The 24,633-nt window shown below is 56.2% G+C and overlaps 1 protein-coding gene across 10 annotated transcripts in view; it reads left to right on the forward strand.

Annotated features, from left to right (window-relative positions):
* The window catches only part of TNS1 (tensin 1), a 191,668-nt gene that overhangs the window by 149,253 nt on the left and 17,782 nt on the right, over positions 1-24,633 (forward strand). For 6 of the 10 annotated variants that reach the window (XM_075528907.1, XM_075528912.1, XM_075528911.1 and 3 more), the window contains exons 18-23: positions 7,362-7,558; positions 8,598-8,673; positions 14,118-14,210; positions 15,056-15,079; positions 15,578-15,616; positions 22,992-23,190. In XM_075528907.1, coding sequence (XP_075385022.1) covers positions 7,362-7,558; positions 8,598-8,673; positions 14,118-14,210; positions 15,056-15,079; positions 15,578-15,616; positions 22,992-23,190 — 628 coding nt within the window. The remainder of the gene's footprint in view (positions 1-7,361; positions 7,559-8,597; positions 8,674-14,117; positions 14,211-15,055; positions 15,080-15,577; positions 15,617-22,991; positions 23,191-24,633) is intronic. The other 4 variants (XM_075528917.1, XM_075528910.1, XM_075528909.1 and 1 more) reach the window with 3 other exon arrangements.

Genomic DNA, 24,633 nt, shown 5'->3' on the forward strand with positions numbered 1-24,633 from the left:
TAGGTAGGTTAAGTTGAAGGGGGAGAGAGGGACTGTGGAGGGAGGAGGCAGAAGAAGAAATGCAGTGATCTAATAAGATCTCTTTAGAGGCACAAGCCCAATGTGCTCAACACAGTTGGTGTATGTATGGATTGTGATAAGAGTTGTATGAGCCCCAATAAAGCGATTAAAAAAAGAGAGAGAGAGAAGAGGCTTTCGAGTTCAGGTGATTTAGACTCAACCAGGAGATGAAAGACCTTGTGAAGGAAAGGATGGATAAATATCCAGTTGGTTTTATTTTTAATGGTGTAAAGGTTGGAGAGCTTGCATGGAGAACCCGTTGGTCGTGGTTTATGTTGGGAAGAGGAGATGTCAAGGCGTGTGCACACACTTCTTCAGCACGGGCAGTGCATCCGTGCTGCCTGCTAGGCGAGGCTCTGGGGTTGGTGGCAAGAGAAAGAGGTAAAAGCTCTTGCCCCCATGAGGCTTCCGTTCTATTTGGAAGAAATGGATAATAAACAAGAACAAGCCATCTAATTGGCCAGGTGGGTGGTCAACGCAAAGTTGAAGTGCCAGTGCGAGGGAGAGGGTGGGTGTGAAGTTGAAGTTTACATAGGACGATGGTCAGGAAGGCTTGAGGAAGGGGCCTTGGGGGTCAGCATGGGCAAAGGCCCTGAGGAAGGCTCCTGGTGTGACTGGAGCAGAATGACTGGTGGGGGTGGGGGTGGGCGTACAGTGCAACGTGATGTCAGAATGAGGCCCAGTGTGCAGTGGGTCTTGTAGGCGATCATGAGAACTTTGGCTTGGACCCCGCGTGGCATGAGAAGCCTTTGGGCAGAGGTGACTGCGGCAGCATTGTTCTCTGTGCTCAGGATGGAAGGAGGCAGACCGGCGAGGAGCCTGCTGCTGTTGGTCAGAGAGTAGCAGTAGAGAGGGGGAACCCCCAGATTGTAGAGCTGGTTGGAAGGTAAGGCCAATAGGATTTACAGATGGATTAGAGACAGGATGTGAGAGAAAGGGCGGGGGTGAGGAATTTAAGGGTTTTGGCCTCCATTGGTCTTGGCCGAGGTGGGTAAGAAGGTGGAAAGCGGGCTCAGAAGGAATATTGGAAGTGTGATTTTGGAGTTTAGGTTTCCAAAGTTCATGAGATAGCTGAGCTGGTTGGCGATACAAATCAGAACTTCAAGGGGCAAGATGAGAGCTCAGAAAGGAATGCTGGAGTTGTGTATAAACATCCTCCAGGTCTGGCTGGATCCTACACAGCACCTTGAAGTACACACAGGGTGCATGGAGAAGAGGGGTCGGGACTGAGTCCCAGGCCTCCCGCCTTCAGAGGCTGGGGGTCCCAGGGGAGACCCATCGAAGGAGATACTAATGGAGCAGTTTGGGAAGTCGAAGGAAGCTGAGGAGCATGGTGCCGTGGAAGCCATGCAGGATGACCGGGACCGGCCGCAGGGAGAGAATGAACCTGAGGTTAGGGTAGAGTCTGTGTTGGGAGCCTGCAAGGATGCAGACAGTGATACTGTAGCAGGGCCGCCTCCTAGTCCTCCCAACAGATGCACAGCAGGACTCTGTCGGATGGTGGCCGGCTGCTTCCGGAGGGAGTGGGAAAGCTTGGTACCCACGGGGGAGGATTGGAGAGTGAAAGGATGAAGGAAGGCAGCATATGTGACCTTGGAGCTCAGGTGGGGGGGGGGAGGGGGAGGGGCCACAGCTGTATCAGGAAGGGGCAGGTCACCCTAAGAGCAGGAGAGACTCTGGGTTTGCTGTAAGATGAGCGTTTGGGGTGACCAAAGCGGAAATTTCCTGGCCCGAACCAGCACCACCTTCTTCCTGTTCTGGAGGTAAATAAGAGAAAGGCTTGGTGCCTGCCCTCCCCATCTCCCCCCAGTGTGTGGACAGATCCCGAACTCCCAACACCAAGTAATCTTGATTTTTCTCTGTTTTTGTTTTTGTTTCGTCTTGTTTAATGCCTTGTCGCCCGCGTTCTCCGTGTGTCCCCCATCCGTCTGTCCTCTGTGCTGTTGGTGGGGTGCCCTCCTTGCCTGGTGTGTCCCCTCCACCCTCGCCTTCCTCTGGCCTGCCTCCCACTCCCTGCCGGCTCCTCTGGGGTGGGGGTCGGGCAGCATATAATGCCAAACTGCAGGACATTGGGCAGAGCGTCAGCTTCTGGCACCCTCCTCTCCACCGGCTCCGATCCACTTCCATCTCTGGTTGGTCCCTCTCCTCCCTTCCCTTAGAGCTCTCTGCCCTTTAGTGAGTTTCTCTCCTCTCCTCTCCTCTCCTCTCCTCTCCTCTCCTCTCCTCTCCTCTCCTCTCCCCTCCCCTCCCCTCCCCTCCCCTCCCCTCCCCTCCCCTCCCCTCCCCTCTCTCCTCTCCTCTCCTCTCCTCCCCTCTTCTTTTTTCTTCTCTTCCCTCCCTCCCTCCTTCCCTCCCTCCTTCCTCTCTCCTCTCTCTTTTCTTCTTCTTCTTCTTCTTCTTCTTCTTCTTCTTCTTCTTCTTCTTCTTCTTCTTCTTCTTTTCTTCTCTCTCTCTCTCTCTCTCTCTCTCTCTCTCTCTCTCTCTCTCTCTCTCTCTCTCTCTCTCTCTCTCCCCCCCCCCCGGGCTATTTCTTCCCATCTCTCACTGAGCTTCTTCTTGCTCCTTGTCTCTCACCCATTCCCATCCTTCTGGCTCAGTTTCCCTTCACTTTCCCCCCTCTCCCTTTTTCTTAGTCCCTCTCCTCTCCACCTTTCCTCACTGCCTCCTCTTCTCCTTCTATGCCCACTCTGCCCTCTCTCCACCCACACCTTTGCCATCCTCCCTGCATGAGCAGTGCTCCCACTTTTGCATGGACCCAGGTATGATGCTTCCAGCCTTGGCCTTGCCTATTGGGAATGGAGTCTGGAGTCTCTAGACTCCCTCTGGGGAGTGCTCCCCATGGAGATGGGGACTTTTGCGAGGAGGAGGCCCCTTGCCCCCTGACCCAAGCTCGGGCCGACCTCACACTCTGGCAGTTGTGGCCTAATGGCCTCGCTGTGGTGTGCATGGGCCACTAGGGACAGGCCCAGAGCAATGCCCCAGCACCTCCTAACCTGTCCCCTCTTGAATAGAGCACCACCCACTGCCTGCCACCACCCCTTCCCGAATATCTGATCTGAGAGCCTGTGGCCAAGAGTCAGAATGCCAGGTGGTTGTGGCCTGGCTCTGCCAGTGACCACCTCCGTGACCTTGGCAGATCTCAGACTTCAGCTTCCCAGTTTGAGAAATGGAGGCCTGGGAAGTCCTGTCTTTCTTAGTGGCCAGGTGGCTATGACACACACCCCCCCTCAGGGGTCAGGTGACTACATTTGAAGATGCTATAGACCAGTGGCTCTCAACCTGTGGGTCTGGTGCTCAACCTGTGGGTTGCAACCCCTTTGGGGGGTCAAACAAACCTTTCACAGGGGTTCCCCGGTTCATGACAGTAGCAAAATTACATTTATGAAGTAGCAAGGAAAATAATTTTATGCTTGGGGTCAACACAGCATGAGGAGCTATATGAAAGGTCAGGGCTTGAGGAAGGTGGAGAACCACTGCTGTAGACTACTGGCTCTGGCTTTCTTCTCTTGGACAAACGGGCCCACAGGCTTTCCCCACCCAAAGGGGACAGCACCCGGCCCTTCCGCTGCTTCTCCAAGTATGGTGGTCAAGGGGAGGAAGGCCCTGGCGCCCCTGGTTGCCCCAGGCCATGACCTCGAGCAGTTCCAGGTTAGGCCTTGGAGGGTGGTGTGGCTGTCGGTTCCCAGGAACAAGGTCTAGGACTTCCCCTGGTTGCTCCCCTCGGTCCATGGCCAATCTGGAGACTTCTCTAGCAGACTGTCCCCTTCCTCCTGCCCTCCCCCATGCCCCATCTTGGCCCAGTGGTGGGGAGTGCAGTGTTCAGGAGAGCTTAGGGGTGGGCACAGGATCTGGGCGGTTAGACCTGCCCTGAGGGGAGCTGGCATGGCTTGCCCTGGGGCTGCTAGTGTGGTTGTGGTGTGGCTTTCTGGTGCCCTGGCCCAGCAGGTGGCCTCCTGGACCCCCTGGCTTCCAGAGCCCAGGCATGCAGCCGGACACCCTGCTCTGCCGCCTGGAGCTGAGGAACCTGGTCTTGTGGAACTCGGAAGTCTGGCAGGAGAAAGAAGAGCGGGGTCCGTGGTGCGGGGGGAGTGGGCCACATGGTGGGAGTAAGCTTGTTCCTGAGCACAGCATCATCCTGGGGAGCAGCGTGGGGACCCCTGGGAAAGGTCTGGGGCCTGCAAGTAGGTCCTTGAGCAGAAGCACCAGCCCAGCCTCAGAGAGGCTCTGAAATGGTCCCAGGAGGATCGCATGGGATCTTGCAACGTGGTGTGTTGTTGCTTTGAAGACCGTGTGGCGCGTTACTCCCGAGTCGAGTCGGAATGGCAGGCTGCTGCCCTGCCCTCTTCATTTGCACCCTCAGGCCACTGGGCTGCTCCACTTCCAGGGTGGCCTGAGGAGGACTTGGGGGCTGTACGTAGCGCTGTCATCCCAGTCCTCCTGCCGTGTGTGGGGGGCCAGGGTAGTGTGTGTTCACTTGCTTATGGGAGCATGCTTGCCTGTGCGTGCATGTGTGTGTCTGCGTGCCAGGAGGGAGCACACAGAGACTGAGGCCCTGAGCAAGCAGAGGCTGGGAGACTGAGAAAGGCCTGGTGTCCAGGATGGAGGAAGAGCTGGAGGATGTGTGTGCGTGTGCGTGCATGCATGCTTTGTGCGTGTGTGCGCACGTGTGTGCACGCTCACGTGCGTGTGTGTCTCGAGTGGGGGTGCTTTCTATTCTTACAGCCTGACTCTGGGACATGAGGGAGGGCTGTTCTCTTTCTACCACTGGCTGTCCACTTGCGTCCAGACGTCCCAGCTTGGCTGTGGAACAATGGGGCCCTTCTCTCCCCTCCGCCCTGCCCAGCCTCCCCTCCCCTCCTACCACGAAAGGAAAGGGAGCGGGCACACGGCTTGCCAGTCACTCAGGGCCAATCTGGGATTGCCAAGAGGGGGACAACAGTGAGACACTGTGTCCAAAGAGTGTGAGATGTCTGTCACTGCCGGGTCCCCGGGTTGGGGGGTGGTGGTGGTTGTGTGGGGCAGGGGCTGACCACGTGGGAATGGAATGCGAGGGCATCCCTGTTCTGCAGAGGGAAGCTCTGTCCTGCAACACCTTTGGTCTTGGGAGGTCCTGTCCGTGCCCCTGCCTCCCAAGAGCAAGGCAGACGGGGTTGAGATGGGGAGGTTCTTAGATGGCCTCTTTGCCAAGCCTCATGCCCTCCACATTCCTCCACATTTGGGGAGCCCTCCTGCTGGGCCAGCCCCACCCCATACTACAGCCCATGCCCAGGCAGAGCAGGGACAATGTTCTTGGTCCATCTGGGAGATTGTCTTGTTTCGGATTGAGACAGGCCCATTTTTTAAAGGCAAACACTGAACCTCTCCACGGGGAACCGGAGCCACCTCTTAAAAGGGCCGAGGAATCTTCCAGAAAGAGGCTGCCAGAGAGTGGGGGGGAGCCACCAGCAGATACCAGCTCGAATGCGTTTCTTTTAACCTTGGAGCTCGACTCCGTTCCAAACCCCACGAGCCCTTCCTAAATGGGCCTTCTTTGCCAGGGTTATTATTAGAAAATCAATGACCGCGTCTGTCTGCTTCCCTTTCATGTTTGGTGCCAGGGATGGAACCCGAGTTAGCTCCGGACCCAGGCTTCCCGGGAGGCCTGCGGGTGGGGAACATGTGGCCGAGGGCAGGGTCTCTGCACTAGAGGCCAGGAAAGCCTGATGGAGCAGTTCAGCACACGCTCAGCCCACCTTTCCTCTGGGCAGGGCTGCCGCAGCCTCTGCTTTCCTCGCCTGAGGAGCACGGCCCTCAAGGCTGGCGTGGTGCTTCCGGGAAAGCAGGTTGTGGGCATCAGAGTGGGAGCAGAGCCTGGCACTCGCCTCTAGTGCACCTGTTCTTCTCGGCTGCCACTGAGTCGGAACAGGCTCAGGGCCTCATCCCAGGACCTTCTGTCCAGAGGCCATGTGTCATCAGGGCACCCAGAAGCCTAGTTATGGATGAGTGTGAGGGCGTGTCTCAGAACGACTGTGGTGTGTGTGTGCGCGTGCGTGCGCGCTTGCCTACCCGCCTACCCATCCCAGCTCTTGGCAGCAGGCAGCTTGCTCATGACAAGTCAGAAGGAAGCTCCCAGCTTATACTTCTCCTGGTATATTTTGTGGCTGTCAGTGGAGTGGTGGTGGTGGAGGCGGGGCTACTTGGGATGCTAGAAAGTACTTCCATCAGTCTCTCGGACAAAATCTTGGGGACCAGCAGTGAGCATGTGTGTGTGGGTACATGAACACGGTGGGAAGTGCCCCCCCCACCCCCGAGGTGATGGCATGAGGCTGGTTTGGCCAGAGCCCCAATCCCCTGTGACCCGGGACACCTCCTGACAGGGCTGAGATTCTCCTCCGGGAAGGTAGTCGCCATCAGGAGTCCAGCCTTCCTGCTGGACCCCAGTGAAGCCCTGGCCTCCGGGACCTAGGAAGTCTGTTTTCTAGGATTCTGGGAGCCAGCTGCATGAGGCAATGGATGCCCTGCCTTCCCCAGCTGTTAGAAGAGGGAGTGGGAAGGCAGGCTGGTGAGGCCAGCAGCGTCCTCAGGCCCGTGGGTGGGGACGGCTGTGCTCATGACTCTAGGGCTTCCTTCCTGCCCTGGTGCAGGGAGAGGCTGGGTGGGAGGCTCCGCCATCATTGGGCCCAGAAATGGGGTAGGTGTAAGGGAGGGGGCAGTTTAAGGGAGGATAGAAGAGGTCTCCAAGCAGTACTGGATGCAGACGGAGGAACCCCGAAGGCCAGCAGTCACAGGACCCGGTTCGGGCTGGGGACTCCACCACATCCGTCTCTTCTTCCTGGCCTTCTCTCTGGGAGCACCATTTGCAAAGATGACTCATTCTCAGCTCTTTCCCCTGGGGCTTAATGTTGCCTGTTGGTTGATGCAGTTGCCTTGGAAACAGTCTCTCCCTCCCTCCACCTTCCCCTCCCTCGCCTGGAAGCCCTGGCCTCTGCCTCCAGGGTTGGATGGAGGTGACATCTGGTTCTTGTATCAGTCCGTTTGCCCTTGGCCCCAAGGCAATGTGGAGTGAGGAAGGCTGAGCCCAGTCTGAGCAGAGCCCCTATCCTGCAGAAAGAGCCCAGGTTGGGCCCAAGAGAAGATGGGGGTGGGGTGAGGGGTGCTGAGGCAAGACAGGCCTGGTTCTAGCTCCCCTTTGAACTGGGATGACTACCTTCTGGGAAGAGGGCAGTGTTGGGGGGAGGGGCAAGAGCGGGAGGGGACTAGGCTTGGTGGTTTATTTTGCTTGATGCTGTACTGATGAGCCATAAACTCTGCCATTCTCCCAGGGGTGCAGGCTCGGGAGAAGCCTCCTGCAGAGCCCCCGGCCCCTCTCCGGAGGCGGGCGGCCAGCGATGAACAGTATGAGAACCAATCTCCAGAACCTACATCCCCCCGGAGTGCCGGGGTCCGCTCCCCCGTTCAGTGCGTCTCCCCGGAGCTGGCTCTTACCATTGCTCTCAATCCTGGAGGGCGTCCCAAAGAGGTGAGTCCCTGGATGCTCCCGGGTCACAGGTCAGAGGGAAATGGAGTCCCCCCCCCCCCCCGCCCCTTGGAGCTCTAGGCACCTGAAGAGGCTCTTGGTGGGGCTGACCCATCAGTAACTCCATAGTAGCCGGTCCTCCTTGCGAGCTCACCCACAGCGCAGCCCTCTTTGCAGGCATGCGTAATCTGGACCCTGTTCCCCTTAACCTCACACACCACGATCTTTGATGCCTCCAACTCTTGACACTTCCCTATTAGCCCTGAGATTGAAGTCCGTTCCTGACCCTGAAGGAGACCTCCTGGGGAGGGTAGTTAAAGATCCCAGGTAGGACACGTGTGTGTGCCAGCCTGACCCTATGTCAGCAGAGTAGAACGGCCCCATGGGCTGTCCCCGGCCTGTACTCTCTAAGGGAGGCTTTTAGCTTGAGAAGCCATTGGAGAGTTCAAGTGGTTGACTTTGTAGTTCCTGGTTCCCTGTTGTGCCGCCAGGCGTCTTGGGTGCTAGGGGGCTGACCACAGCCCCGAACATCAAACCAGATCGCCTAGGATGTCATGTAGATTTCCAAGCCTACTCCAGAGAGGAAATCTGGAATGGGTCTAGAACTTTGCTTTTCAATGTGGCCCCTGGATGAGTCGGATGTTGGTAGCCGATGGAGCACATTTGGAGAGAGAAAGTCTAGCTGCTTTATTGAAGACAGGTCAGAGAGCCATTCTAGCTAGAATGGCTTGTGGGATATATTTTTATTTCCCCTCCGGTCTTCTGAGAAGACCCTAGCCCTTTCTCTTTGTCTGCTGCCTTGCTGTGATGTTTCCAAGTTAGGTGCTCCCTAATTTCACCCACCCTTGACAATGGCCTTGGAAGCAACCGCTCTCTCACCCTCTCAAATGACAGGGAGTTGTCGGGGCTATGAATGGCTCAGATCTCACTTAATCTCCACTGGCCTTGTTTCCCAGGCCATCCGCAGGGGAAGTCCATCCTCCTCAGGGCCCTGGCCACAGTGGATCCCCCATTTTTCCTACCCTGTGTGCTTCCTCCACAGCCCCACCTGCACAGCTACAAGGAAGCCTTTGAGGAAATGGAGGTTATGTCTCCAACCAGCCCTCCGCCCAGTGGAGGTAAGAGCTCCCTGCTAAACCTTTCTCCTTCCATCACCGCCAACCCTGACCCCAACCTCAGCTGTGGAAGGGACCAGATGTGGGAGCGGAGGGAGCATGCCAGCTGAGTCAGGCCGGGTCTGAATTGGCTTCTTCCCATCCCTAGGGCACATCTTACTTCCCCCTTCATCCCTCCAACGTGTGCTCTTTCATGGGATCAGGCCAGCGCCCTCTCCCGTGGCTGTGACCATGCATCCACAGCTGCAGTCGCCCTGCTATCCGCCCGAGGGGAGGCACGTGATCGCAGCGTGCCAGCGAAGGGTGTGTTGGCGACTATCTTGGAATAGTATTCTATTGACGGAATAAGGGTTCCCGCAGTGCTGCCCAGTGGCGGTGGAGCACGGGCCACGTCCGTCACTGGACATTTCCTAGCAGCCACAGTAAAACATGCAAAAGTAACGATGAAATCAATTGCAATAGTCTACCTTACTTAATTGTAAGCACCCAAAATAAAATCATTTCAATGAGCAGATAACATACAAATGTTGAGATGGTTTCCATGCTTTGAAAAAAAGATGTTAAGGGAAAAGATGTTCATTCTTGTTAATAGTATGCTCCTGGATAGATGCATACCTGTAATTTCTATCTTGGAAACTGGGCTTGGCATTTCCACTGGAGTACATCTCAAAGCAGATGAGTCACAACGTAAGTGCTCAGTAGCCATATGTGGCTCCCAGATTGGACGGTGCGAGCCTAGAGCAGGTTAAAGATGTAGCTTAAAAAAATTAAACTGTATTTTTGATGAATGTAGACACAGCAAAGAGTTTCCCAATCAACATTTCCTACACGTAATGCTCAGCAGTGTTGGGTACAGTCTTTCATCGGTGTCAACGGTGTCGTCATTTCCTTGCTAGTGGGTCTCAAAATGCACTGCCTTCAGGTCAACTCAAGGAGCCCTGGTGGCGTAGTGGTTATTGTTTGGGCTGCAATCTGAAAGGCCAGCAGTTTGAAATGACCAGCCGCTCCGAGGGAGAAAGATGGGGCTTTCTCCTGCTGAGGCTGTAAAGAGCTAACAGCCCTAGAAATCCCCGGGGGTGAGTCTTCCCTGTTCTAGAGGGTTGCTTTGAGTTGGCATCCACTTGATAGCAGAGAGTTTGGTTGTTTTCAAGTTGATTCAACTCAATAGGGGCACTATCAAGCAGGCTAGGACTGCTCCTGGGTTTCCAAGACTGTGAATCTTTTGTGGGGGTAGACAGTCTCCCTTTTCTCCTTTGGGTCGGCTGATAGATCTGAACTATGGACTTTGTGGTTAGCAGCCCAAGGCATACCCCATTACGCCCCGAGGGCACCCTTTAGTTGGTCTGCTTTCATTAATTTCATCTCACTGTCCCATCCGCCTGAACTCCTTATCTGTGTCTGGAAGAGAGGTTGTTGAGTGGCATCACAGGGAGGCTTTTTTAAAAGCACTGTGCTTAAGGGTGTTTTTGTTTTAACTTTCTGAGCCACTTAGTTCACGGGTGACTGTAGAGGATCATTTGTGTTCAAAATTTAAAGAGTCATTCAAGGCAGACCTGTCGATCTGGGTTCCCGGAGAATTTGAAGTCACGTTCTACATGTTTCCCTGTTCTATCAGGATTCATTATTGTGACGGCTCAGTCTGGGGGATAATGGTATCTGGGCACCGTCTAGGTCTTCTCGTCCCAAGTAGCGGAGACCATGTAATCCATGAGTGCTGTATTTTGTTTCTTCTCTGATTCTTGGACTTTCTTCATTCTTTGGTTCCAGATGAATAGCGACTATGGTTTGCGTCTTTGGTTTCTGCTCAAAGGCAGAGACAAGTCACCAAGCTGAAATGTCCAGCTACTGTCTCACGCACTATGTGATGTCCATTGGCTCAATTGACCCGTGAAACCATCACCTTAAATCTTCAAACCAAGAAAACTAACCTAGTGACATGATTGGTTCTGCCTAAGTAGCAGCTACATCTGCAGCTTCTCTATCTATATGTGGTGTCGGTTGTGTTAGGTGTAACACAGCCCTATTTCATCCATGTTCGCATGGACAATCAGTGGCATCAAGAATAGCAGCCAGGCTGTGGAAACATCACCATATTTGGTGCTCCCGTTCCTGTCACCATAAATATGCCCCAAAGCGAAGATTATCTAGAAACTGACTTCCCCTCTTCCTCCTCTCACTGCCAACCACCACCAAGGAGCACTGGTATCTGTGCGTGCATCTGATTTTTGTTATTTCGTAGAAGAGGGATCGTGCACCATTTGGCCTTTGTGAGTGATTTATTTTGCTCAGCATCTGTGCCCCCTCCAGGTTCACCCACCTTGCAAGATGATCTGGGAACACCTTTACATAGTATCCCATTATATGGGGGAGTGTCATGGAAAATGCAGTGAAAAGCTAATGGGGTTTCCTCGCATATGTCGTGAAGTCCCCTCTTGTATGCACACACCACATTTCAGAGACAGCTCTCTCATGCATAAGACCCCCCAGAATCCCTCTCCAATCTGAGCCCTTCCTTCCTGCCTGCTCCCATTTGCTACTGCGTCCAAACGGCCAGCATCGTGGGCATCACAGTGTGGGGATGGAAACCCTCCGGCTGAGCTTGAGTTAGCTCTTGCCACATCTGCCTGTTTCCATTTGTCTCCCTTCCCTTTGGCCAGGCATGGGGCCTCCGGGGCAGAATGAGCTAATCGGAGCTTTCATAACTGCACGTAGTGGGGAGAGGAGAGCGGACAGAGGAGTGTAGAGAATTTCTCTCTCAGGAAGCAAAAGGCTGGCCTGGCTTCAGTCCCACCCACCCATCTGCCTCTGGAGAGGGGCCCTGTGGGAAAGGAGGAATTAGGGAGCTGGAAGAGAAAAACCCCAAGAGAGTTGTACAGGAGGCCCCAAGCACCTCCATCCTCTGGTTCCCTCCTCCTCTTGTGAGTCCACCTGTAGGGCAAACAGATGTTTGTTTTTTTTAAACATTTTAGTAGGGACTCATACAACTCTGATCACAATCCATACATAGATCAATTGTATAAAACACATCTGTACATTCTTTGCCCTCATCAATTTCAAAGCCTTTGCTCTCCACATAAGCCCTTTGCATCAGCTCCTCATTTTTTCTCCTCCTTCCCCGCTCCCCCCTCCCTCACGAGCCCTTGACAATTTATAAATTGTTATTTTGTCATAACTTGCCTTGTCCCACATCTCCCTTCACCCCCTTTTCTGTTGTCCGTCCCCCAGGGAGGAGGTCACATGTAGATCCTTGTAATCAGTTCCCTCTTTCCAACCTACTCACCCTCTACCCTCCCAGTATCGCCACTCACACCCCTGGTCCTGAAGGTGTCATCCGCCCTGGATTCCCTGTGCCTTCAGCTCCTATCTGCACCAGTGTACATCAAACAGATGTTTTGTGATCACTCCATGAACAGCAGTGTCAGAGACCGGGCTCATTCTTTGATAATGAACTAAAGCCATCTGTCTGTCAAATGTTAACAAGCACTTACTAAGTGTCTGTGAGCAAGACTTCGTGTGACTGGCCGTGACGTGCTGTCCAGCCAGCTGGTGCTCCCGGCGACCCCACGTGCAACAGGACGCCGTGTTGCTAAGTCCGTGCCCTCTCCTGTGCAGCACACTACCGCACATTATCCTGCATCCACAGCGTTCTCGTTGGCTAATTATCTGGGGGAGATCACCAGGCCTTTTTCTTCTTAGTCTGTATTTAGTCTGGAAGCTCGGCTGCCGTCTGTGCACTGAGGATAACCCTACTAGTATCCAAAATACTGATGCCATAGCTTCCAGCATGGCAGTGGTATACAAGTCCCCATGGTAAGACAAACTGCTGGGTGGGGAGGTAAGTGGGGGGTGGGGCATTATGTTAGGTATTAGAGAATAGGGGATTGTTGAAAATGGAGTGTGTGTGTGCGCGCGTGCATGCGCGCGCGCGCGAGAGAGAGAGAGAGAGAGAGAGAGAGAGAGAGAGAGGAGTCCGAGAAACACAGACCAGACTTCACCCCCACACCTGGCGAGGCCTGCGCATCTGTATTTGTCAGCTGGGCTGTGTTCATCCACTGGGAATCTCAAAACGAAATGAGGGTGGACTATTGAGTGGGCTGCAGAGCTGGACCCCTGAGACATCTCACGGTTCCCACAGTCATACGTCCACACTGGTGCACATGCATAAACAGTTATGGCACTTCATGATGGAATCGTGTTTCCTGTAGGGCTCAGTGTCTCTTGGGGGAAGGAGAAGGGGCCGGAGGGGAGCTTGGAGCTGTTGGCCAGGTCTTGGGTCTGTGAGCCACGCCCAGTCTGTTGGTGTGTGGCCAGACCAGTGTGGGACCCTGGCTGATGTCCTCAGGGCCCGCAGTCTTTGTCTGTTCTTGATGTTCCTGACAGAGGACACAGAGCTCACTTTTCACCACTCCTCCGAGGTGTGTCCAGAGCCGTGGCAACCACCACGGAGGAATCTCGTGACTGGATAAAACCGCCACCAGCAGATCTGCTCCGGGTCTGGCTGCATACCTGGCCTGTGGGAAGAAGCCAGAGAAAGCCCTTCTTTGACCTTGTGTGTTACGTGACTCTCCTCACGCAGAGGAGGGCTTGGGAGGAATTTGGTGCCTGCATCCAGGCACGGGAGCAGGCTTCTTCTCCCCCAACACCGAGGGGTAGAGCAGTTTCTCTTTCTGGGGTGTGCAAGCGACACCCTTGGCTGGGAGCCACAGACCCTGGGCTGAGAGCTGACCTGGGGTCTCGGGGTCGGCCTCGTTTCAATCTATGACTGCCCCTCCCGGCTTTGACATAGCAAGGGTCATCTTGATACCCCATTGTCTTTGGTTCCCCTCTAAGCCCATCCAAACCCACTATTAGAAATACTCTGGGGGTGGAGGCTGGGTCAGGGGAAAAGAGAAGAAAAAGATGATATTAAGCTCCTGGCCTTTGTCGTTTAAACCCTAGGAAGGGAGATAGACATGGAGAGGGGCAAGGCTTCCTGGAACAAAATTTGGAAGCCCCCATGGGTTGGGAGTAGGGGGCCGGCAGCTGGGTTCTTCGACTCCTTGCCAAAGCCTACTGTATTAGTCCGGATTGACTAGAAAAGCAAATTCAGACACTCATGTGTAAAAGAAAGAGCTTTATATACAAGAGTGATTGTATATTAAGAAAACACCCCAGCCCTGCCCAGATCAAGTCCATAAGTCTTATTAGCCCATATGTCTGATAACAGTCTGTAAATTCTTCTTTAGACTCACTTGCCCACACATTGCCCTCATTGGCTGTGACCTGAATGACTGGCTAGATCCCACCCCTTCGCAAGTTGACAGGAGATTATGTAACCACCACACCTACCTACAGTTAGGGAGTTCCCTGCCTTCCTGCCCGCACCTCTCCTCACATACCACCCCCACCCCGACTCACTCATTCTCACTCATTCCCTGTGTCTTGCCTCCCTCTTCTTCCTGATTCAGTGCGCTCCCCGCCCGGGCTGGCCAAGACACCTTTGTCTGCTCTGGGCCTGAAACCCCACAACCCTGCGGACATCCTGCTGCACCCCACAGGTGGTGAGTGATCTGGAGACGCTGGTGGGAAGCGGGTGGGGGGGTGGTCTCTGCATAGGGACCTGGGGCCACAGATTCCGAAGAAGTGGGGGGTGGTTCATTCGACTTTCAGCTTCTTCTGATTTGGGTACTTGAAGACCTAGTCTTGCTATCGTCAGCTCTCTGCCAGAAGCCTGGCTCCCCATCTCCAGCGTGCATGGATACTACATGCCTCCATACATGTACCCTGCTGGAGAAATACAGCCGGTTACTCTGAGCCCGGGGGCCCACTTCCAGCCCAGCTGGCTCTGCGCTGAGGATCCTTAAGATGCCAGCGGCCCAGCAGCCATCTGTCCTCAAGCTCATCTGTCCTGCCTTCAGTGGCGCACAAAACGCTGCTGCCAGAGAAACCCGTGACTCCCCAGCAGCTGGGGCCCTCATCCTCGGTCTGCATCACTCGGGACTCCTCTCCCTCCCCCTCCCCTGACCTTGATCAGTGGCCCCTTCTTCCACACCCCGGACACTGGGCAGTGCTTGCTCTGCACTGGAGGAGGGCGCCCAAGAGTTTGGGGCCTGGGGCAGGAAAGAAAGAGACCACCTGTCTGAGCCACTGCCCAGCTCTGTCCTGACACTCTGTCTTGATTAAAGTGGAAGACAGGAGGGGTGGGGGGCCCTGCTGTGGAGAAGGCTCTCCCTGGGCCCAAGCTCATAACCCCGACTTCCCCAGTTGTCCTGTTTCCATGGGGAAGGAGAGAGTGGCGGCCATGACCCTTAGTGACCACTTGAGCAGGCCAAGTCTAGGGATTTCCCTAGACTGGTTTTCGAGCTGGGCCAGGGCCCTGGGAGCCAACCCTACCTCTTTCTCTTAGTCCCCAGGAGACTGATCCAGCAAGGTAGGAGGGAAAATGGCATGCCTGGGACCCACCAGACATGGCCTGGGCATGGCCTCTCACATGGGAGGTGTCTGCATGGCCGAGGAAAAACTTGAGTCACAGCTACGGAGGGGGCTGGGAGCCTGCCTCTCACTAGGCTGGCACACGCCTGCCAGAGACACGGTCCACGCAAGCCTTGGGTGGCCCAAGGGTGGGACTTGCCTTACTCAAGTGTGAGCAGGTCTCCTTCCATTGTGCCACCTGGTCCCTCCGGGGTCCTGGACCTGGGGAGCCCTGTGTGGGTGACACTTCCTCCCCCACCTGGGGCTCCTCCAGGGACAGGCCAGCTCCGCCTTCACCTCCCCCAGCTGGGCCACCCCCTTTTCTCTGCAAAGTCTCTCTCAAGACACCATCCCTGCTAACCACTCTCTCTCTCTCCTTTGTGCCCCTCCTCCGCCTCTATCACCTGCCTCTCTGGCCTGCCTCTCCTCCCTCTCACCCCCTTCCCATCTTCCCCAGAGGAGGATGAGGGGCAGGGGGTGCCTGCGCGGTGTGAAGGTAAGTGTGTGGCAGCTTCCTGCCCTCTGGGCCTGGGGGCGGCTTTTCCCGTGGTGCTCGTTCTGGCCGGCCAGAGGGCAGCTCTCGTCTGACCCAGAGTCCAGTGACTAGCACATTGTTTCCTTCTTCCCACCCCTAGATCAAGATCTTGGACTCCACATGAGTCCTGGGTGGGGACATGTAGTCAGGCACAACGAGTGCCCGGACACTAGGGCAATGTCACCTGCTGGGTGAAAAGCCCCTCCCCAGTGGCTGTTGTGACAGCATGTGACAGATTCCTGCAGGGAGGGGCCCAGGACGAACACACAGAGGCAGAGGCATGTGCTCATTCCAGAGCAGGATTCTGCAACACTCCTGGCCTCTGGCCACGTGGGGCTGGTCGACCCCCAAGTCACGACGGTCAGAAATGTCTCTAGGCCCCGCTATGTGTCCGGATAAGAATTGCGCCCATTTGAGAGGCCACTGCCTCAGAGCTACAATTGGGTCTCTTAAAGCCCCTATCTGATCTCTGATCACCCCAGAAGGAACAGAGTTTGCTTTGCCAGAATCTTAAGCACCTTTGGGAATTTCCGGGAAATCCCTTGGTGGAGCTCTGGGATATGTGTTGGGCTGCCAACTGTGAGGTTGGTGGTTCAAACCCACCAGCTGCTCCTTGGGAGGAAAAGGAGGCTGTCTGCTCCCAGAAAAGAAACCCTGCACCCAGGGGTCGTGAATCAGAGGTGGCTAGCTGGCAGTGGGCTCTGCGCTTCTCCACCTCAGGAGCGTTGGCGGTGCAGCGGGTCAGCACTGGGCTGCAGGCTTCAGGTGCTCTCCATCAGGGTGCTACAAGTCGGGACCGGGAGCGGTCTTTGTGGATTATTGTCAACAACAGGTGCATCATCTGGCCGGGAGCTTCAGAGGTTTCACATGTCAGTGTGCCTCAGCTTAGCCCTGTTTTCCCCTGGGTCCCTGTCTCGTCCATTGGGCAAACAGAGCAGGGGCATCGTTGGGCCAGGCGGCTGACTCGGAATTCAAACAAGGATTCGAACAGCGGCTGCTGTAAGGGCAGCCATCCAGGCCACCTGTGGTGGTTCTGGGTGTGGGTGTTGCCACCTCCCCCAGGAGCCCTGGGCCCCAGGTCGGGTTCCGTCGGATGGATTTGGACCAGGAGCTGGACGGGATTGATTTTCTGATGTCCCAGCTGTGGTTCCGTTTGCCCTGGTTTCCTTAAATCCAACCTATCAAGTGGCTCTCTGGGGCTCAGTTCTCACTTGCTTTTGCAAATGACTGTCGACCCCAAAGTGGGCCTGGTGTGTGCCCCTGTGAGTCAGCCGCCACCAGATTTGATGGCTGGGGCATCCCAGAAGGCTTTGCCCCTTCCAGCCAGCCAGGGCTGCAGAACAAGGCCGCCCTGGCACTGGGCCTCTGCATGGGGTGAACATTGCACATGCTGGGAAACTGGCTGTGGCTCCTGGCTCCCCAACCTCGTACCCCAAGAGAGGACTTGCCCTTTAACTAGACACTGCAGATCCCCAACAGGGGGTGCAGCCTGGATGGGGGCCTGGGACAAGCTGGACCCCGAACCAGCGTTTGGCTTTCAGATACTAGGTTTGGCATCCAGGTCCCATCCCTCCCCGGAGCTAGGTAACATACACGGGCCTCAAGCCCTCCATCGGGAAGGTCTGAGGGATGGGCGATCCCACGGGCTAAGAGGGCCTGGTGGTTGTACTTCTCCTGGGGAGAAAGAACTGAGCCATGCCCAGCGTGCCCCATAAAGGAGCCCTAGCCTTCGAGGTCCTGAGCTGGCCCCTCCATTGGTCCCTGAGTCAGAGTTATGGAGGGGGAAGGTCCTTAGGAATCACCTGTGTCCCACACAGCATCATCACAGGGAGGGGGGAGAGAGCAGTGGGCTCCGTGGTTCACGCTGAGAGGGCATCTGCTCCTGGGCGCACCAGCAGACCACAGAGCTGAGGCTGGAATTAGTGGTCTCCTGGTCAAGTGGCCATTTGAAAGCCCAACTCCAGCCCCCAGGCACCATGCCCTGGGATTCCAGTGTGGGAGGCAGAATTGCTGTCAGTGGCCAGGGAGTGGGCATGGGGCAGGGAGCAAGCTGCAGGCAGCCAGCCAGCTCTCCATTTCCTGACTCAGGCTCCACCTCTTGGGTCAGGCCAAAGGCACATTCTTTCCTGACCCTCCACTGCTCAGCCTGATTGCCCTGCTCTGATGGGAAATTCAGAAGAAATGTGAGGGGGAGGGGATGATCAGAGGCACGGTCCTGCAGAGAGGGGAAGGAAGGCGCTGTCCAAGACCTCCTGCCATTCATGCATTCCCCCGGTGCATTGAGTCAGTAGATATTTGGTGTGCCCACTCTGTGCCCACTCTGTGCCAGGCACTGTACCAGCCCCTGAGGGCGCAGTGAAAAGTGACACGGAATATGGTGCAGGCTCTCATGGAGCCCATGCAGCAATAAAACAGAAACAAAACAAAAAACCTAATTGAGCTTGAAGAATAAGGTATGAGGCTGAGTGGACGCTGACTGGCCTGGTGCACGCGGAAAGGTGAGAGGAAAAGGGCATGCGCCAAGGCCTCGAGGTGGGAGGGGGACAGCATGCAGTGTAGAAACTGCAAAGCCAGTAGTTCAGGAGTGCAAAGCAAGGAGGGGTCTAGAGGCTGAACAAGCAGGAAGATGTGGCGTAGGGAGTGAGGTCAACCAGAGGGGTGTGCTGGGAACCCCCTTTGACCGAAGCAGAGATCAAGTGGAAGGAGGCCGGTGTCTGCCTATGCCAGACCCCAAACAGCCTCCTTTCTTGCTGCCGTGCCGGAGACAGGGACATGGCATACCTCTAAACAGGGACGTACCTAGCAGCAGGAGCTCCCTTCCAAGAAGGAGGGGAAGGCGAAAGCCTGCAGCTGTACGGACAGACAGAAGTCAGTATCGAGGAGACAGAGCAGGAGCAGTGACGGGAACTTCTTTCCCAAAGAAAAGGACACAGGGAGCTTTCAAGGCAGGTGCTGCTTGCTGTGTGACTAGGTGGGGACAGATTGGACACAAAGGAAGACAGGGGTCTAGAAATAGCTTCTCTTGGGATTCTCCCGTCTCTGCAGTCTGTGGTGAGGGGTGTCCTATGGGCATGTATTTTTGGAGAGTGCTGTTCATGGGCAGATGTATTAAGCACCTATGTGCCGGCCTTGTGCTAGGCTCTGAGTGTGTGTATTTCCACGTAGCTGGGTGTGCCGGTCATGGTAGGAGCGATGTGTTACAGGGATGCAGAGTGAGGGGCGTGTGGCTCAAGCTGGAAAGTCTGGAATTGGAACACGAGCCCCTGGATCTGGGGTTCTGGGGTTTCTTCCTCTTCTGCCCCTACCCACATGTCTATTTCCTTGTCTCCAGTCCCAGGGCCGTTCCAGGAGGCAGAGCATGAACCTCAGAGAGCGGGTGGCAAGCTGGGTTGAAGGAGGCGTGTTGCCTGCTGGAATCAACTCCCTCTGGTGCTTCCAGCTGCTCTCAGGCGCCAGCGGCCACTTGGGCTGGGTTTGAGCTCCTGGAATGTCCCTCAAGAAGGAAGCACTCTCCCTGGCCCTGCCTCTCCCCCCTCTCTGTCCCTCCCTTTACCTCTCTGGATGCATCTGCTCCAGGACCAGAGGAGAGCATTGGAGTGGCGGCAGGAGAGGGCATTCCAAAGACCCACCTGGGGGTCTGGGCAGGCCACTGCTGGCCTAGTTCTAAATCTGTAGCGCTTGAGTACTGACCTTCACTAGTTGCCTTCCAATTGACCCTGAAGCATGGTGACACCCCATGAGCATCGGAGTACTGAGAATCTCTGCTCCATTGGGTTTTCGTTAGCTCATCTTTCTTCCTGGGCTCCCGAGGGTAGGCACATGCCCCCTAAGCCCCCAGCCTTTCCACCAGCCGCCAGGTGGTTTTGTGCCACCCACTGTGGGCTCCAGTATCAGCATTAACAGGAAAGGATCCAAACGGGTTTCTTATCTTTCGGCCCTTGGCGCTGGCTGGACACATCACCCATGAGGAAGCTGAGGCCCAGCAGTTGGCTCAGAGTGCCTGGGGTCTGGGTGGGCAGCAGGGGAGAAGCCAGGGGTTGCGGTTTCCACCGGGACTGTGGTCCTGCAGTGGGGAGGAGAGAAGAAAGCTGAGGATCAGTCAGGGAGAGGATACGTCCTCAGTGGGGGAGTGGGGGGTGTTGTTGGAGCCCGGGCACTTGAGGGAACCGATGATTTGGCGCAGGAGCTTGGAAATCCAAGCAACTCTGGAGGTTCACCCCAATACAAAGTCAAATAACTCCCCCTGACTGTCTCTCTCTGCAAGGGAAGCTTTCTGTCTTGGTTCGTGTGGCTCCCTCTCTGCAGACAAGGGGTAGGTAGAAAAAAAAAAAGGATGGGGTGGGAGGAGGGAGGAAGAGGAATGGTGTGTGTGTGTGTGTGTGTGTGTGTGTGTGTGTGTGTGTGTGTGTGTGTAGAGTAAGGTGAGGTGGGAGGAGGGAGGAAGAGGAATGGTGTGTGTGTGTGTGTGTGTGTGTGTGTAGAGTAAGGTGAGGTCAGTCCTCAGGGAGGAGCGGGGGCAGAGCCAGGGTGGGGCTGGGCTCGGCAATCCTCAGGCCAGCAGTCCAGCTGTGAGCTTGGTCACCTCCACTCCCCAGGGCTGTCTCCTGATATGCAAGTGCTCCTGCCTGGGTAAGCGGTCCTGCCCCCCACCCCCAGCTGCAGACCCCAGAGACTGTTGGGAGCTCCCCTGGCTCAGGGGGTTGAGGGGTGGGCTGATGGACCGAGCCTCATCTCTCAGAGTTTCTGTAACACTCAGCATTCCCAGTCTACTTAGGGTTCCCCGCAGCCTCTGCACGCCGACACCCGGCTCGGGTCATGAGAAACCACCGGTCAGCCTGGTCTAATGGTCAGCAGGCTAGACAGGGATTGCACCCGGAGTCCCCAGCTCTGTCCTGACCATCCAACCTCACACCCAGGACTGACGGGCGAGCAGAGCATGAGTCCCTTGCTAGGTATCAGTGTTAGGGGCTCATCCAGCAGGGGATGGCTCGGCTCACGCAGATGGGGCACTCAAGGAGAGTTCAGGGAACTCTTTGAGGGAGGTCTGGGCAAACCAGAAAGGGATGGCGACTCTCCCCTCTTCCAGCGGCTTCCTAAGGGAAGCAGGGTGCCAGCCCCACCCCAGGCCTGCAGGAACCAGGAGAGAGCAGGCCTCTGGTCCCGGAGAGGGGAATGCAGCCACTGAGGTCCTGACTTTTCTCTCCTCCCTCCCTTCCCACCAGGCCAACCCACTGGCCAAAGGCCAGAGCCTCTGCAGAGGACAAGTGGGTCTGCGGGTGGGTAGTAGTTGGGCCAAGTTGGCCTCCAGGGACAAAGAGTAGCAATCAGGAGGCTGTCAGTGAGTTGGAGCTAGTACAGACCTTGTGGACGCTTCAGACAGAACTGTCAGCAGGACCGGCAGACAGAGAGAGAAACGATTGAATGAATGTGCTGTCCCCCAGGACGTGGCTGGGATCTCTGTCTGGATAGGGCTGCAGGTCATGTCATCATTCACACAGCAGACACGTACGAGGTCTCGCTATGGGCCTGGTGCTGTGTGGGGGTCTGAGAATAGAAATCAGCAAGGTAGGCTTTGGGCACTCAAGGGTGGGGTTTGGGGTGGTTGGTTGGCCATGAAGCAGATGGACCCCTAGCAGTCCTTGTGCTGAGCCCTTCTGGAACCCAGCGGAGGTGGCCGGGAGTACGGAGAGCCTTCAGAGGGGTTTTCAGAGAAAGTGGCTCAGGGTGCCCAGGCCAGGTGGTCCTGGCTGTCGATGGCCATTTCCGTGGGTGCTAAGCCCTGATGGTTTCTTCTGTCATGTGGGTGACCTCAGGGCAAGGATCCCGCCCCCCACCTCCCACCCAGACCCATTGAGACTCAGTGCCTGACTTCTGGCTGGCCTAGTATGCAGTGCTAAGAGTGTGGTCTGACCAGGCTGCCAGGGTTCCCCACCCACCCTGCCACCTGCTAGCTGTGCAGCTCGGGCATGCCATGTGCCTTCTCCAAATCCTCCTGTCCTATTTTTATCGTTCTGATGAACTCCGGGGAGTTGGCTCTTGTCTGGACAGAGGCTTGGGGGATGCTGTGGGTAGAACAGGGGTCCAAGTAGCAGTCACCTTTGGGAATCCCTCGGCACTGGGCGGCTCCCCGCAAGGTCACCAGACAGAAGCCGCCAGCCGCTCCGAGAGAGAAAGAGGAGACTTTGTACTCCCGTGAGGAGTCACAGACTCGGCACATGGGGAGTCACAGACTCGGCACCCCGCAGGGCAGTTCTAGCCTGTCCCACAGGGTCGCTATGGGTCAGAATTGACTTGAGGGCAATGATTGAGAGTTCGGTGAGGCTGCACCCCTGTGTAGAATCTTCTTCCCTAGGGGTTCTGTGAGCCCCACGGGGGTTGGGGAGCTGGGGGGAGGGTTGTACGAGATGGCTTCATAGTGATAGTGAAACATCCCAGCATCTTTCATTCCATCCCCTCCCACAAACGTTTTGAAGCCCCCCTCACTATGACATGTCCTGTGTAAACTGCCAACTGCCAGGCAAGGTCAGGGGTTCAACCCCCCCCCGCCCCCCAGTGGCCTCCCAGGGAGAAGGATGAGGCGGTGTGCTCCCGTAAAGACTGACAGGCTTGGAAACCCTACAGAGAGGGTCTCCACCGGTTGGGATCCAGCCGATGGCAGTGGGTTTGGGTGTTTGTTGATCTGTTTGGTTAAGTGGCCCGGGATAGAATGTCCAGGTCTGCCAGGCGCCGTCCCCTTGGGCCCTGGGGTCAGTCTCGAGAGGAATGCTAAGTGTGTCAGGCTGTGCTGGATGGGCGTGCCTCGCCTTGGAGCTGGGGAGCTGGCTGGTGCAGGTCTGTTGCTAGGCAGGCAAGCCTGAGGGCTTGGGGCGTGGGGAGGAGCCTGCGTGAATGCCAGCCCTCGCCTGAGAAACGGGCAAGGCCAGGCCGGAAGTCGGTGTCCAGTTAGAGTCCAACTTCCGAAGTGGGGACTGGGAAGCTTCAGGGGGTCCTGGAAGACAGGGTCATTGTAGAAATGAAGTAGCTAACAGGGGCCCACCAATGTCCTAGTTCTTGAAACAGGGGGAGGCTCCCTGATGGCTGTGTGCAGAGGCAGAACCGAGTCCATTGCTGGGAGCTTCCTGGAGTCTGGTGCTAGTGAAAGGTGGCTGCTGAACCTCTCCTAGCTTCTCTGAGACCCTGGCCTGGGGTGGGCATGGGTGGGTGGGTACTCGGGAAGAAGGTTCTCTGTCTGCATGTCTGATAATTCCTGTGCTGCCCTCAGCCGTTAGCCGGGCCCTGGGCAGCCTGTGTCCCTATGGGTCTGTGCTCAGCACCTCTGTCCCCTTGCCCCTTCCAGAACCGCGGAGCTATGTGGAGTCTGTGGCACGGACAGCTGTGGCTGGGCCCCGAACTCAGGAGCCCGAGCCCAAGAGCTTTAGTACCCCACCTACCCAGGCCTATAGCCACGAGATGCCCCTGAGGAATGGCACGCTGGGGGGCTCCTTTGTCTCTGCCAACCCCCTCTCTACCAGCAGCCCCATCCTCAGCGCAGACAGGTAAGAAGGGGGCCTGGTGGGTGGGAGATGGGAGCCAGACTCTGGGCAGGCTGGGTGAGGCCTCTCGAGTCTGCCTCAAGTGGACAGCAGGGATCAGACCCACAGGCTATCCTGTCATCCAGCTCATCAGCGGGAATGGACGAGGCACAGTTCTAAGGCTTGGTCTAACACCATTCATCCAGAACGGGACTTGAATGGGGGAACCCGGGCTTCAGAGCGGATGAGCTGTGACCACACCCCCTGGTTTAAACTCTGAACACCAGCCTTCACTGGTGCGCAGCTGGGCTTCCCACAGAGCAGGCATTGCACCCTCTAAGTTCAAGGGTTTAACCCACACTGCAGCCTTAGGAGATAAGTCCTGGCATTATCTTCAGAAGGGGAAACTGAGGCACAGAGCAGTGAAGTATCTTGTGGGCCAGTCTAGAGTCTATCTCTCAAGCAGCCCCTACCCGTCCCCCTGCCCCACTGGTCTCATCTACTTTGGGGCAGGAAAGTGTTTAGGGCCCAGGGCAGGCGTCCCTAGTTCTGGCCAGGGATGCAGACGGCATTTCTGAGGCTGGAAGTGTTGATGGTGAGTCTGGCAGGATGGTGACACAGGCCCGGAAGTGTGGACATCCCATGTCTCAGACCCCAGTGGATGCCACTCCAGGCAGTGGGAGGGTCCAGGCAGGCTTTCTTTTGGCTTGGCCCTTTACCCTGCCCTTGAACTGAGAGCACCCAGCTCCTCAAACTTCTCATCGCCCAGGGGGGACCGACACCTACCCAGCCTCCCTGCTGTCTCCTCCCAGCTGCTGCTACGCAAGGTCCATGCCAGCCTTTGCTCCCTCTCCTACATGTCACAGATGGGCCGAGGTTTTGGTCTGGAAGGAGTGAGGCCCACCTGATGGAGCCCCTTCACCCTCCACTTAGGAGAAAGTTAACAAGCGGAATGCACGGGTCCTGACCCCCAGGCCTTTGCGCTGGGCTTCAGGACTCCGTGTGAACATGACTTTCTGTGTAGCTGCGCCTCCAGGCACAGTCTCTTCCGAACTGCATCTTCTCAGCGTCTTAGAATGGACCTCTCCCTCATCTGACTTAACCTCTCCTTAGAGGAGCTCACTCCCTGACCACAGCCAGGTCAAGAGGCCGGCCACCTTCTGTGTAAAGACTCGGAGTCCTGGAGTCTCCTGACAACACCAGGAAACTCGCTTCTTAAGTGGCCAGGGGCAATGGCCAGAAAGCAGACCATAGAAGGACCTGGAAAACCCGTACTGGAAATCTCCCGTCCACCCCTCTCCCACCCCACCCCCACCCTTGACCATAATTCCTTGATTTTGCTTCCTAGAGCCCCTGCTCCACCCTTCTTCGTAGTTTAAGGTTGGTCACCTGACAGCTGGGAGGCTGAGTGAAGGCAGGGCTACTTTTCGTGGGAGTAGATAACAGGCGTTCAGTTTCTGGGGTGCC

Source organism: Tenrec ecaudatus, chromosome 13, assembly GCF_050624435.1.
Source record: "Tenrec ecaudatus isolate mTenEca1 chromosome 13, mTenEca1.hap1, whole genome shotgun sequence".
Taxonomy (NCBI): domain Eukaryota; kingdom Metazoa; phylum Chordata; class Mammalia; order Afrosoricida; family Tenrecidae; genus Tenrec; species Tenrec ecaudatus.